General features: G+C 43.0%; 1 protein-coding gene across 1 annotated transcript in view; it reads left to right on the forward strand.

The window, feature by feature from the left end:
- RHEB (Ras homolog, mTORC1 binding) overlaps positions 1 to 11,235 on the forward strand; it is a 47,387-nt gene extending 36,152 nt beyond the window's left edge. The window contains exons 5-8 of the mRNA XM_053263454.1: positions 5,056 to 5,112; positions 5,215 to 5,262; positions 7,226 to 7,307; positions 10,745 to 11,235. Of these exons, the coding sequence (XP_053119429.1) occupies positions 5,056 to 5,112; positions 5,215 to 5,262; positions 7,226 to 7,307; positions 10,745 to 10,837 (280 nt within the window). The 3' untranslated portion in view covers positions 10,838 to 11,235. The remainder of the gene's footprint in view (positions 1 to 5,055; positions 5,113 to 5,214; positions 5,263 to 7,225; positions 7,308 to 10,744) is intronic.
- Positions 11,236 to 11,768: the final 533 nt, after the last annotated feature.

Genomic DNA, 11,768 nt, shown 5'->3' on the forward strand with positions numbered 1-11,768 from the left:
GTCATCTTCACATGATGGAGATAGGCAGGGGCAGAGTACCGGAGGACCTTGCTATTCATGGGTCCAGCACTTGCAGTTTCACATTTCCGCGGTTGGGTAATTAGCACCCAACCTCAGTATACATGGGTGGGAAAGTGGAGGGAAAAAGAGTTAAATCTGCGGGTCAGGGGAGGCTGGAAATGACCATGGAGGCCATTTCCGGCCACCATTTTGACAGCTGGAGAGATCACAAGCCATTTTATGGCTCAAAATGGAGGCAAGAAATGTTATTTTCGGCCCCATGGGCGATGGTGCGGCATGGTAGGGCACCTTAAGTGACCGTTTGGGGGTGATTCGTGGGGGTATTTGGCCAAAACTGCCATTTTGGGCAATTTTCTGCATCTGGGAACCTAACCCCTCCCCCCCAATTCCCATTGCCCTAATGCCCCATTATTCACAGAGTCACTATCCATGGTCCCCACCACCACAGAATGGGACCCCCATGAATAACAGGGCTGTCCTGTATTTTAGCAATAGCAATAGCACTTACATTTATATACCGCTCTATAGCCGGAGCTCTCTAAGCGGTTTACAGTTATTTTGGCATATTGCCCCCAACATTCTGGGTACTCATTTTACCGACCTCGGAAGGATGGAAGGCTGAGTCAACCTTTAGCCCCTGGTCAGGATCGAACTTGTAACCTTCTGGTTACAGGGCGGCAGTTTTACCACTGCACCACCAGGGCTTTACTTTGGCCAAAGCTTCACACTGGCCCAATAACGATTTGTCAGGGAGCCGTGATTTGGGTTAATGGGAGCTGCCACTGGTTCCCAGGCCTTGCCATGAAGAACACTGTACTAGAGTCTAAGACTAGAGTGAACTTCAAGAATTGTACTTATGAGTTCCAAAGACTAGCATGGTATCTTGTCTACTGCTCTGTAGCTTTGCCTTTAAGCTATGGCTGGGCATTAAGTAGCTCAAGAGCTACCAGTAATTCCCGGGCTTGTCTGAAGTAGCTCTTCAGAAGTTTGGGTTTGCCTCTCCCTTCTAGCCGGTACTGCAGATTTGATTGGCTGGCTGAGTGGTGGTATGGCCACACCATTTTTAAATCTTGGGGTCACTTTTACTTTCTCACCGATTATTTTTCTAGTTTTTTCTCCCACAAAACAGCCCCTCTTGCTGTCCTCCTTTCTTGCAGCAAAATTATCTGGGAATTCAGGGGCTTTGATGTTAAAAATTTCTCATTCTTTCAGTGTAGATCTTTGTTCAAACTGCCACACAGTGGCTGACTCTACTTGTGTTGATAGCTCCCAAGGCTCTTTTAGAAGAAAGTAGCTCCCAGAAGCCTTAAATCTGACCACCCCTGCTTGAAGCTACCATACACAAATTGAGCCTTTTTTTTCTGTCCCCACCAAATGTGGGTCCTAAGCAATGAGAAGGTAAGAGGCCTGGTTTCTGAGCCACCCTCACTGCTCAGTGCCTGTTCCCAGTGCCTGTTTCTCCCATTGCCTATTCCAGAGTTGAGTCTGAAGTAGATTGGGAAGGGGCTGTGTAATATTTAGTGACTGCTGTTGCACAAAAATTAAGATGTGCTAGCTACCTTACTTTCCATCCCAGCATTTTTGGGTGTAACTTTAGGTGTCTTAACTTATCCTCTCTAATAAAACGCTTGGTGTCCGTCCGTGGACGGACACCAAGCGTGCGTTCATGCCTGGCCTGTTCTGGGCATGCGCAAAGCGCATGCCTAGAACAGAGCAAGGCGGCCGCGAACGCCAGCACCCGGCGGCCATGTTGGGGCTGGGAAAAGGAGAAGTGGCCGCCGCCCACGCCAGGAGGAGAGTGTGGGCGAGGCGGCGGCGGCGGAGCCACGGCCAGAGGTGGCGGTGGCCGCGGCGGGGCAACTGGCGGCGGGAGTGTGGGTGAGGCAGCGGCGGGGCCAGAAGCGGCCGCCGCGGGGGGGGAAACGGCATGGGAAACGGTGGCCCAGAAGCGGCCGCCGCAAACAGAGAGGCGCTGGGGGATGAAGCGGCGGGGAAGCCAGCCGAGGTGGCAGCAGAGCCGCCGCCGAGGCCTGGCGCCGCCGGTAAAGCCGGGCGGGGGGGGAAACCTTGGGGCCCTAGCCCAATCCCACCATTCCCGCCCCCCCCCCATTACTAAGGGCCAAATTGGCCCTAAAAAATGCCGCCGCCGAACCGCCCTCCCAGCTGCCCGATCCCACCATTTCTACAGGAGAGAGGAGCTCGCTAGCAGAGCTCCTCTCTCTGCAAAGGCTCTTCTCAAACTGGCGCTTTGAGCGGAAAGGACGCCCTTTCTCCTGTAGAAATGGTGGGATCAGGCAGCTGGGAGGGCGGTTCGGAGGCGGCGGGGGCCGAAGCCATTACTAGTGCCCGTTTTTCAACGGGCTAAAATTCACTTGTTTGTCTATAAAACTGATGAGTGAAGTGCTATGTTTGTTGTTGTAGCCTAATCTGAATTTTCTTTAATTCAACGTGCATCTGAAGTGTGCTTTGTCTCTTAGAATTAATAATGATCTAGCCTTCAGATAATTACAGTTCATATAGATCAAGAGTCAACCTTTTGCCTTGGAAGTTTACAGGTGCATGCTTTTCTAGAAATGGTTAGTTGTTTTTGGGGGGGTGGTTGTGTTTTTTTTGTTTTTTGGGGGGGTGTTGTTTTTGTCTCTATGGAGCAGGCATCTTCTTTTTACTTTGACTAGTCTGCATTTGTCAAATTCAAGGTCTGTTGACGTCTCCTGTGTCCTTACTTAATGGTCCAAATGACAGACCCTTCTCCCTAACTTCACATATTGTATGCTGACTAGGCAAGGCTCAAGTCAGACCCTACCAAAGAACTCAGTGTATATGAAGTGGTAAAATTGACCATATGGAATTAATTTGTCAACATTATATAAATAGAAGAAGGAATTTGAGTTCTCAGACAGGTCTGATAGAGTGAGATAGAATGTTTGGAGGGCAGAGTGACAGTGACAGTTGGGGAGAGAGTGAGCAAGACAGAAGAGGTTATAAACTGGCCAAGGGACAATGGCATGTATAGGGGACGGCAGCGAAGAACCTAGTAGTGATATAAAGATTGCGAAGCCTGATTACCAGAGAGAGAAGAATTATCTGAACAAATGTAATCATATATTAAGGAGTTAGGAAAAAGCCAGTTGACAGGGAGTTAGAAAGTTAGGTCTGGTTATGTTTCTCTTCTATATGACGCCTGAGCTCAGTTACTCATTACATTTCAGTAAAATAATTAGTACTAGAAATAAACACAAGCCTTTTTCCTGCAAAAGAGTCAGGGTGATGACAGGAGTTAATTGGGCAAGCTCAGCTGCCTTTAAAGGAAAATACCCAGTAAATGGGAGAACAGGATCAGCAAGTTGACACAAACATGTCTAAAGCGTTTCCTCCTGACTGCAGCCTCCTGTGCTTCATTGAATGCTGCTCCAGAAGATCTCCTTTCCTTTCCTCCCCTCCAATTGTTGGGAGCGGCTGGAGTTGGGGCCTAAGGGACTTCTGTCATAGACCGAGAGTTGTGGTGCACTCATAGAAATCCACACACAGCTCTTTGGATCCCTGCTGTGGCTTTCTTTGGGTTTCCTCACAGACAACAAACCCTGTCATAGATTTCTTGTGACTGTCAAACTAGAGTACACTGAAACTGCAGGGGTTCTCAGCCTTGGATTCCCAAATGTTGTTGGGCTACAACTCCCATAATGGCCATGTGGCTGGGGATGATGGGAGTTGTAGTCTCAACATCATCTGAGTACCCAAGGTTTTAAATCCCTTCCTATTTGATATCTTGTCTTTCTCAGGACCTCAAAATTACTGTTCTCAAATATCTATCTTTTACTTGGTATCAAAAAGAGGATATGCCACCTTTTCTGCCTTGTTCTGTCTGACATCTGACTTGTCTCTAATAGGGCATCCATTCAGGATTCTTTAACAATGCTCTCATCTCAGTTTCAATGCTATGTAAAGTTTTGTTGATGTGAACAAATCATGTCTTTTGGGAAGAGAAGTGCTGAAATTCTAAACACCTTGCAGTGCAGGGAGTGGGAGGAAATTTCAGTAGCAACATGGTGATTCTTTAATATGCCTGAACTGAAGTGAGAGTTGGGAAAGAGGAGCAAGCTGGGCATTCAGAAGCTCCTGTGGACTACTTGCTTGGGAAGTGTTGGTCATGAAGTCTTCTGAGCAGTTGGGTGGTTCCTAGCACCACACAGCCATTCGCTGCTGATTTGGGGGCTTCTTGGAAGCAGGGTTTGCAATGCATACAGAGGAAGTAGGAGGAGGATGCATGGCCCATTGATGGGAAGCAAAGGAACTGAACCTGGTATGAGTGCACTTGTGTACTTCGCTTTCAGATCTGGTCAGATTGTAGTGCATTATATTAGAATGTCACCATTTGTGTGTTATGGTTATCTTCCATTTCCATGACTAATCAAATCGTCACCATGACAGTTCTGGCTTTCTCTTTTTGTTTTTCTGTGTTAAACTGAAGTCCTGACCTTGGTGACCCAGTTGACAGGGTGTAATCAGGCTTTTGTCCTTCATGTTCAAGTTCACACGCTAGTGGAACCTTCCCCTGCATCAGCCCCATTGCAGTTGTGCAATTTGCCTTCAACTCGGTGAGGCTTACGCAAGGGAATTTCCCAGCAAATTGTGCAACACTGAATGTCACTGTTTTGGAAGCCACATAACACTATTGGTCTCATGTTGTTTTAGGAACAGCCCCATTCCCCTGGCTGTTTGATTTAAATATTTTATATTTAAAATAATATGCTTAACTTTATCACATTATCTAAAAAACCTGCACACAACTCAACTAATGTTTCTGATGTAACGGACAAGCTGTGGTTCAGGCTTTAATGTCTTAGTTGTATAAACATGAAGAGATCATTGACATTAGACTTTCATTTAGGAAGTCTGTTTGCCTTGAAAATGTTAAGTGTTTAAAGTAATGTTCACTTGCAGCTTTGTCCTTGCAGAATTATTTGTGGGCTGAGTAAAAATGCTAAGGGGTGTAACCTTGGAGGGCATGTATGATATCATCCTTTTATTTTGCAGTTTTGAAGTGATTAAAGTTATCCATGGCAAGTTATTGGATATGGTGGGAAAAGTCCAGTAAGTAGTAACACTCTCATTTCATTCCATGTTTCATTTTGCTATCGTGTTAACCCACATATGTTAGCTTCCTTTCTGAATGTGGCTTCTCTCTTCCCTTAGGATCCCCATTATGTTGGTTGGAAATAAAAAAGACTTGCACATGGAACGGTAAGGGATATTTCACTTAAGATGCTTAAGACTGTTGATACCCGCTTGTGAGAGTGCTGGAGCATATAGAATATAACCATTTATAGACAGCCAGTGCAGTTATGTGCCATGAAGTTTTCATGTAAATGGCCATCTTTCCCTCTGATGCATCACCTTGGATACCAGATCTTGCCTCCATGAAATTCCTGTTCTTAGTTCTTGTTTGCCTGAGGTTCAAAAATTCAACTGAGGTTGGAAGATTGACTGATTGGAACATTGATGACCTACTTAACTGCGTTCAAGTATTGCAAGAGGCCAAGAATTTGATATGCCACATTTCTGTCCTGACAGGGAGCTGAAGGAGAATTGCAAGGGTTATCCCATTTCATCCTCTCAACAGCCCTGTGAGATAGGTTGGGATAGTGGCTGGTCCAGAGTCACCCAATTATGTTCTTGGGCCAAGTGGACCTTCTTCATTGCTATCAAATGGCATTTCGAGGCAAAGACTCCCAGCTCCCTTCATTTAGTATAGGTTGAGGGGGGGTGAAGTGCCTACCCCTATGCTTTCAGCACTATATCTGTATTTGAAAATGGAGTCTTGTCTCTTATAGCTGGTATTTGTGTTTCGTGTAAAAACATTTGTAGTTGTTGAGGCTATCCTTGGAGCTCCTGGATAAAGCCAATAACTGCTCAGTGCAGTTTGTATTTGCATAACACTGTTAGTATAAATTTATAGTAGTTATACCAATTGAAAATACTTGGTTAAGTCTTTGGAGTTGTGCATTAATGCTTTGAATGCTAGACTGTCTAACAATATTTTAACACTAACACTAAATTTAGTTCCTTCCGTTCACTCCTCCCCACTGTCTTAGAAAATCTTTTCGCCTCTATTGCCTTGCTTCTTTCCTACTCTTGTCCCTTAGTACCAACATGCTGTGCTTCTTAGACCTTGGGGACAGGACCACATGAGCACTAAGTAGCAGTCTCTATTGGCCACAAGAATGGGTCTCCTGAACTGTGAGCCCTTTTTTATCTTCCCAGGTAGTCAAAGAAGAGTGCCAGCAGACAGATGTGCAGTCCCTGGTCTTGTTTGGCCACAGAGTCCGATGCATTGCAGTGACTTTCAAAATTTTCTTACTATTATGGCAGTAATTAAAAAAACAAACTAGGAATGCTGGCCAGTTTTCTGGTGATGCAGGTAGTCGCCTGGGATGGCTTGTTGCCTGGATACTTGTGTGCCTGCTCTAGTGGTTTCCATTGCTGCCAGGGGCAATACTAAAATGGTAGCGTGAGCTATCTTAATACTGTGCACAAGTTGCTTTTTCATTTGACTGTCCTGAATCACAATAATAGATTTCATGATCCCCTCCACTGTTCTCATCTAATTGGTAAACATATTGGCTCTCATATTTAAACTTGAGCTTGAAAGATCAGATTATGGTGGTAGAACTACTTTGTCTTTGCTGCTTCTTCTTCTAAAATGTTCTGTAGGAGCGAACAGACAGCCCCTCTCTTGGGTGGTCAGTAGCAGTGGTGGACATTTTCTGGTCTCTGAAAGAGCACTGTCCTTGACATAGTTGTTGTTCAAGTGGCAGTACACAGCAGAGTGCTTGTTAAGCTGCTGTAATATGTAATTGGAGGCACTGCCGAAGTAGTTGGTGCCAAACAGATGTGACCATGAGTGGGGCTTTCATCATCATTGTTCTACCCAAATAACCTTTAGCTTTCATTATATACATTCTGATTATTCATTTTACATCCATTTCTCCAAAACAAAGTGACAATTGCTCATTTTTCTGGTGCGAATGAATGACTACAAAATCTCCCTTTAAAATGTTAGTAACCCAGACCTGTTAAAATAGTATAACAAAATCAGGCTCTGCTGTACAAGATCTCATAATACTGTATATAATGTGGCCTGACATACTTTGAGTGGTCGGATGTGTAATCTGTCAACTGCTCTATTTCTTCCTCCCTCCCTCAGGGTGATCAGCTATGAAGAAGGGAAAGCTTTAGCAGAATCCTGGAATGCAGCTTTCTTAGAATCTTCTGCTAAAGAAAACCAGGTAACACATGAAGTACTGTAGTTTAAATGGAGATCACTACTAAACTACTCCTGGGACACATTCGTAGGGAGATGGAAAAGGAGCCATCCATTATCATATTTTTATACCTCTTGATATGTACAACTCTAGGTGGAATACAAATTTTAATATTAATAATCACATATTGAAATATATAAAACACAGTAAAAACAATATAAAACAAATTATTAAAGTTATTAAAATTAATTCTAATTAAAAGCCTGTGAGAACAGAAGAGTCTTGAAGGTCTTCCTGGGGGGAAAAACAGAGAAGGAGATGCTCTTATTTCATTCAGTAGGGAGCATTTTCTAAAGCCCTGGGGCAGCCACAGAGAAAACCCGGTCCTGAGTCGCCACCAGACGAGCTGGTGGCAACCGTAACCAGACCTCTCCAGAAGATCGTAAAAGGCGGCAGGGTTCATAACAAAGGAGGCGCTTTCTTAAATAGCCTGGACCCAAGACGTTAAAGGCTTTATAGGTAATAACCAGCACTTTGTATTTCACCCAGAAACATATTAGCAGCCAGTGCAGTTCTTTCAAAACGGGTGTTATATGGTCCCTTCGTGTTACCCCAGAGACCAATCTGGCTGCTGCATTCTGTACCAATTGTAGTTTCTGGACTTTGTACAAAGGCAGCCCCACGTAGAACGCATTACAGTAGTCAAGTCTGGAGGTTGCCAGCATATGTACCATGTTTTAAGTGATCCTTATACCTAGAGATCCATTTGCAGGACTGCTACTGATCTTAAGATTATTGTGGTGTGTCCTCATCTGAAGAAAACTCCAGACAACAAGGCAACTTATATGAACATTGCAATCATCAGAGGATTTGGATGCACACACTGTAAAAGCAAAGATCTAGTGGAAGGAATGGTAGAAGACAAATTGTTAATCCAGGGTGGTGGAGCACCTTCACACAAGGAATGACTATAATATTTGGGGCTTATTAGTTTAGAAAAGATTGAGGTTTATAGAACTATACATGGTGTCAAAATTGGATAGAGAACTTATTTTTCCTCTCCCCAAATACTATAACTGAGAGTCATCAAATGAAATTGAGTGATATGAAGTACTTCATACAGCACATAATTTATAGAATTCACTGCCACCAGTTGTTGATGGCCAGTAATTTTGATGGCTTTAAAAGAGGATTCGGCAAATTCGTGGAGAAGATCAGTGGTTTAGCAACTGCTCCTAATCCCTTTAACAGCCCTTCCCAGTGCTGTGCACAGGATTGTTCTGCATGGAGGTAAGCACAGAGAATCACTGTTTCTCCGTGGGACTAAAGCCATGTGCTGATGATTTGGCTTTGAAGCCAAATCTTTGCGGAATCCTACTTTAAAAAAAAACTTTGTTACTTTAGCCCTCCTTGAGCATGAGTTTAAGCAACTCAGTGCATACTCTTTAAGATGTGAGCAGATTTTCCATTTCACAATATAACTGAGGATTTCAGAATGTTTCACTAAAATTTTATTCTTCAAAATGATCAACTTAATGAGCAAACCAAAGTGTGTCTTTGAGAAACAAGGCAGCCTCTGTTAAGTTGACAGAGTGCTCTAATATTTTTCAGATATTTGTTCCTACTTGGATATAGCCAAACTATTAATGCTTTGTCTTCTCTAGTAAAGCAACAATGGCAAGTAGAGATGAAATCTCTGTAGAAGCTGCTGCTGTTAAATTCAGCGTTTTGGGCTGTACTAACATTTAATTTACAAAGGAAATATTTTGGGTTAATTAGCCACTTACGGATCATTTGTGCATAGAAAACTGCATTGTACTGACAAATACCCTTTTGATTTGATTTTAGTTGTTAAATGCCACATGAGAAACAGTACACATCAGGTACTAAATGAGACACTATTCAAGTAATTGCCATGTTGCCCTTTTAAGACACTTAAAATTGGAGTCCACGGGAACACATTTGGAAATTAGTTTAGAATTGCACCTTGTTGGTAAATAACACTTGCTAAACAAAACAAGTCACCTTAAGTGGTGCAGCAGGAACAGAACAAACGAATGTTAGTCTCAGATGTGTCAGCTTTAAATTGTTGAGATCATTCCACACTGATTTGGATTAGTCTCATTACTAAAGCCAGTATTTCCTTGTCACTCTTTGTATGTTTTTCATGAAGTTCTGTAGTCAAATATTTGCAAATTTCAGTGCACGAGCTTTTTATAAAAAGAAATAATGAGGGCAACATACCAGTGAGAATAAACTAGAGAGCGGTGAGGATAGTTGCTAAGTTGCAGTTGGGTGTGACGAGCAGCCCAGTGTGGAAGCTACTGCCCAACCTGAAAGGCAGCCCCAGGGGTGGAGAGTAAGGGGACTAGTGCAGAATGTCTTAGAACTGCTTCCAAGCAGTCATGTAGCACTACCAATTGCAACGATGGAAGTTGCAACCTAGAAGCAGGTTCAAGTGGCTCTGCAGCAGCCACATCACACTACACCATCGGTGCTGCCTTCCAAGTTGTACCACCCTGGCAGGTCCCCAGCATCAGTGTAGGGCAGCACACTCCTCAGGTTGGCTAGTTCATATAAGCTGTGGAAGGGCAACATTTTTGGAGTGCGAAGCCTTTCTTTAGGGGCAGCTCTCCCTGTTCAGTCCTCACATAAAGTGGTGTGTGCTGCTTTCTAGGGAAAATACGTGTTTTGATTTAGGCAAGTTGCTCTTGAAGAAGTTATCCTTACCACATCTGGACTTCAACAGCTTATTTTGGTAATCTTTCATAGAATCTCTTGAAATTGTCATAATATCTCGTTTATCCAAAAAGAAAAATTTATTCGGCCTTAATAGGAAGTTCTTCTGGAAGTTGCTTCAGATAGCTCTTAGAATTTGGTTATGAGTTGCTGTCCTCGAAATATTCAGGTAATTCTTCTATCTAAACATACAAGCTTATCTTCCAGCTGCAGAGCCTTCTGAGATGAGGAGGAGGAGGAGGATATTGATGAGACTTCTAGTCAACCCCAATGTTTAAGGCAGATGGCATTATCAGCATACTATTACACATTATGAGGAAAGGGAGGACTTGCTGAACTACATTGGAGCAGAGGCAAGCAGCTTGTTCAGCAATGCAGCATATCCAGATTCATTGGAGCTGGACAGTGGTCCTGTTCTTAGTTTGGTGTAATGCATATAAATAATGTGCATATTCTCCTTGCTGGTGCTGCCAAACTAGAGGAGACATTTTCTTGCATTTAGTCTATAAGCCTAAGCACATATACAACCAAAATAATTGCACATTCTTCTCCTGTTTCCCCCTTCCTCAGTTTCACTCCTCTTCTCCCATGTGGTGTGTTCTAGATTTTCAGCCACTTGCGGAAGGGACTTGTCCCCATAAATACAGTAGGTGCTGTGCATCTTGCATTGTATTGTTGAGGATTGTTCGAGACTCTTAACAACCCTCTCGTTTTTCCCCCAGACTGCTGTTGACGTTTTCAGGAGGATAATTTTGGAGGCAGAGAAAATTGATGGGGCATCTTCACAAGGGAAGTCTTCATGCTCAATGATGTGATTGCACAGCTGAGGCTGAGCACTGGGAATATGCTCTTCTTCCTAAAGAAGCAAACTGTCCCCCTCACAGCAAAACTACGCTTCCTCTTCTTCTTCTGCTAACCTGAACAATATACAGTCGGTTGAAGACTTTCCCTTCAGATTATGTTAAACACTGACTCCTGTGCAAAAAAATGGCTTCACTTCCATTTTCAAATTTTAAGCAATCATATTTTCAGTTTATATATTGTATTTCTTAATATTATGACCAAGAATTTTACTGGCATTAATTTTTCAGTGTAGTTGGGTTAGAAGAATCATCCAGGTAATGCATATTGTTACACTACTATTAACTAGGCTTGAATATCAGTGTTTCTTTGTGTTAAATGTATACTTGTAAATAAAATAGCTGCAAACCTTCATGTGCACTATGCTTAACTGGGGTTCTTTTAAGATTGCAATTCATAGCACATGAACAACATTTTCCTACTGTTTCCCAGAAATGTGTATGTGAACAGCCAATTCCTCTGACCTGAACACTGTTCTGTTTAAGCTCAAGAATCTCAAAGGATAACTATAGGAAAAAGCTGCAGTGTTTGAATTTATTAACCCAGTGTGGTTGTATTGCTTGTGGTTTGAACAAGGATTGTGGATAGTTCTTGCTGTATAAAATGTATTATAACCCCCCTGGCATATTCATGCTATTCACATGTTCCAGCAATTGGTATATACTGAATACTTGTTTAGAGGTGATAAACTCTGCTGCTCGAGTCAAACAAAAGAAACCTTTACATGTAGAAAACACCATACAAGCAGACTAGTGATGAGCCAAAATGTGTGTGTCTTATTTGTACCCTGTTTCTTTCGTGGACAAATAGAGGCAACCCTGCCAGTGGTAGAGATTATGCTTCCTGTAGCTGATGGGTACCATTTTACTTCAATGAAAGTTCAGT

Source organism: Hemicordylus capensis, chromosome 6, assembly GCF_027244095.1.
Source record: "Hemicordylus capensis ecotype Gifberg chromosome 6, rHemCap1.1.pri, whole genome shotgun sequence".
NCBI classification, from domain to species: domain Eukaryota; kingdom Metazoa; phylum Chordata; class Lepidosauria; order Squamata; family Cordylidae; genus Hemicordylus; species Hemicordylus capensis.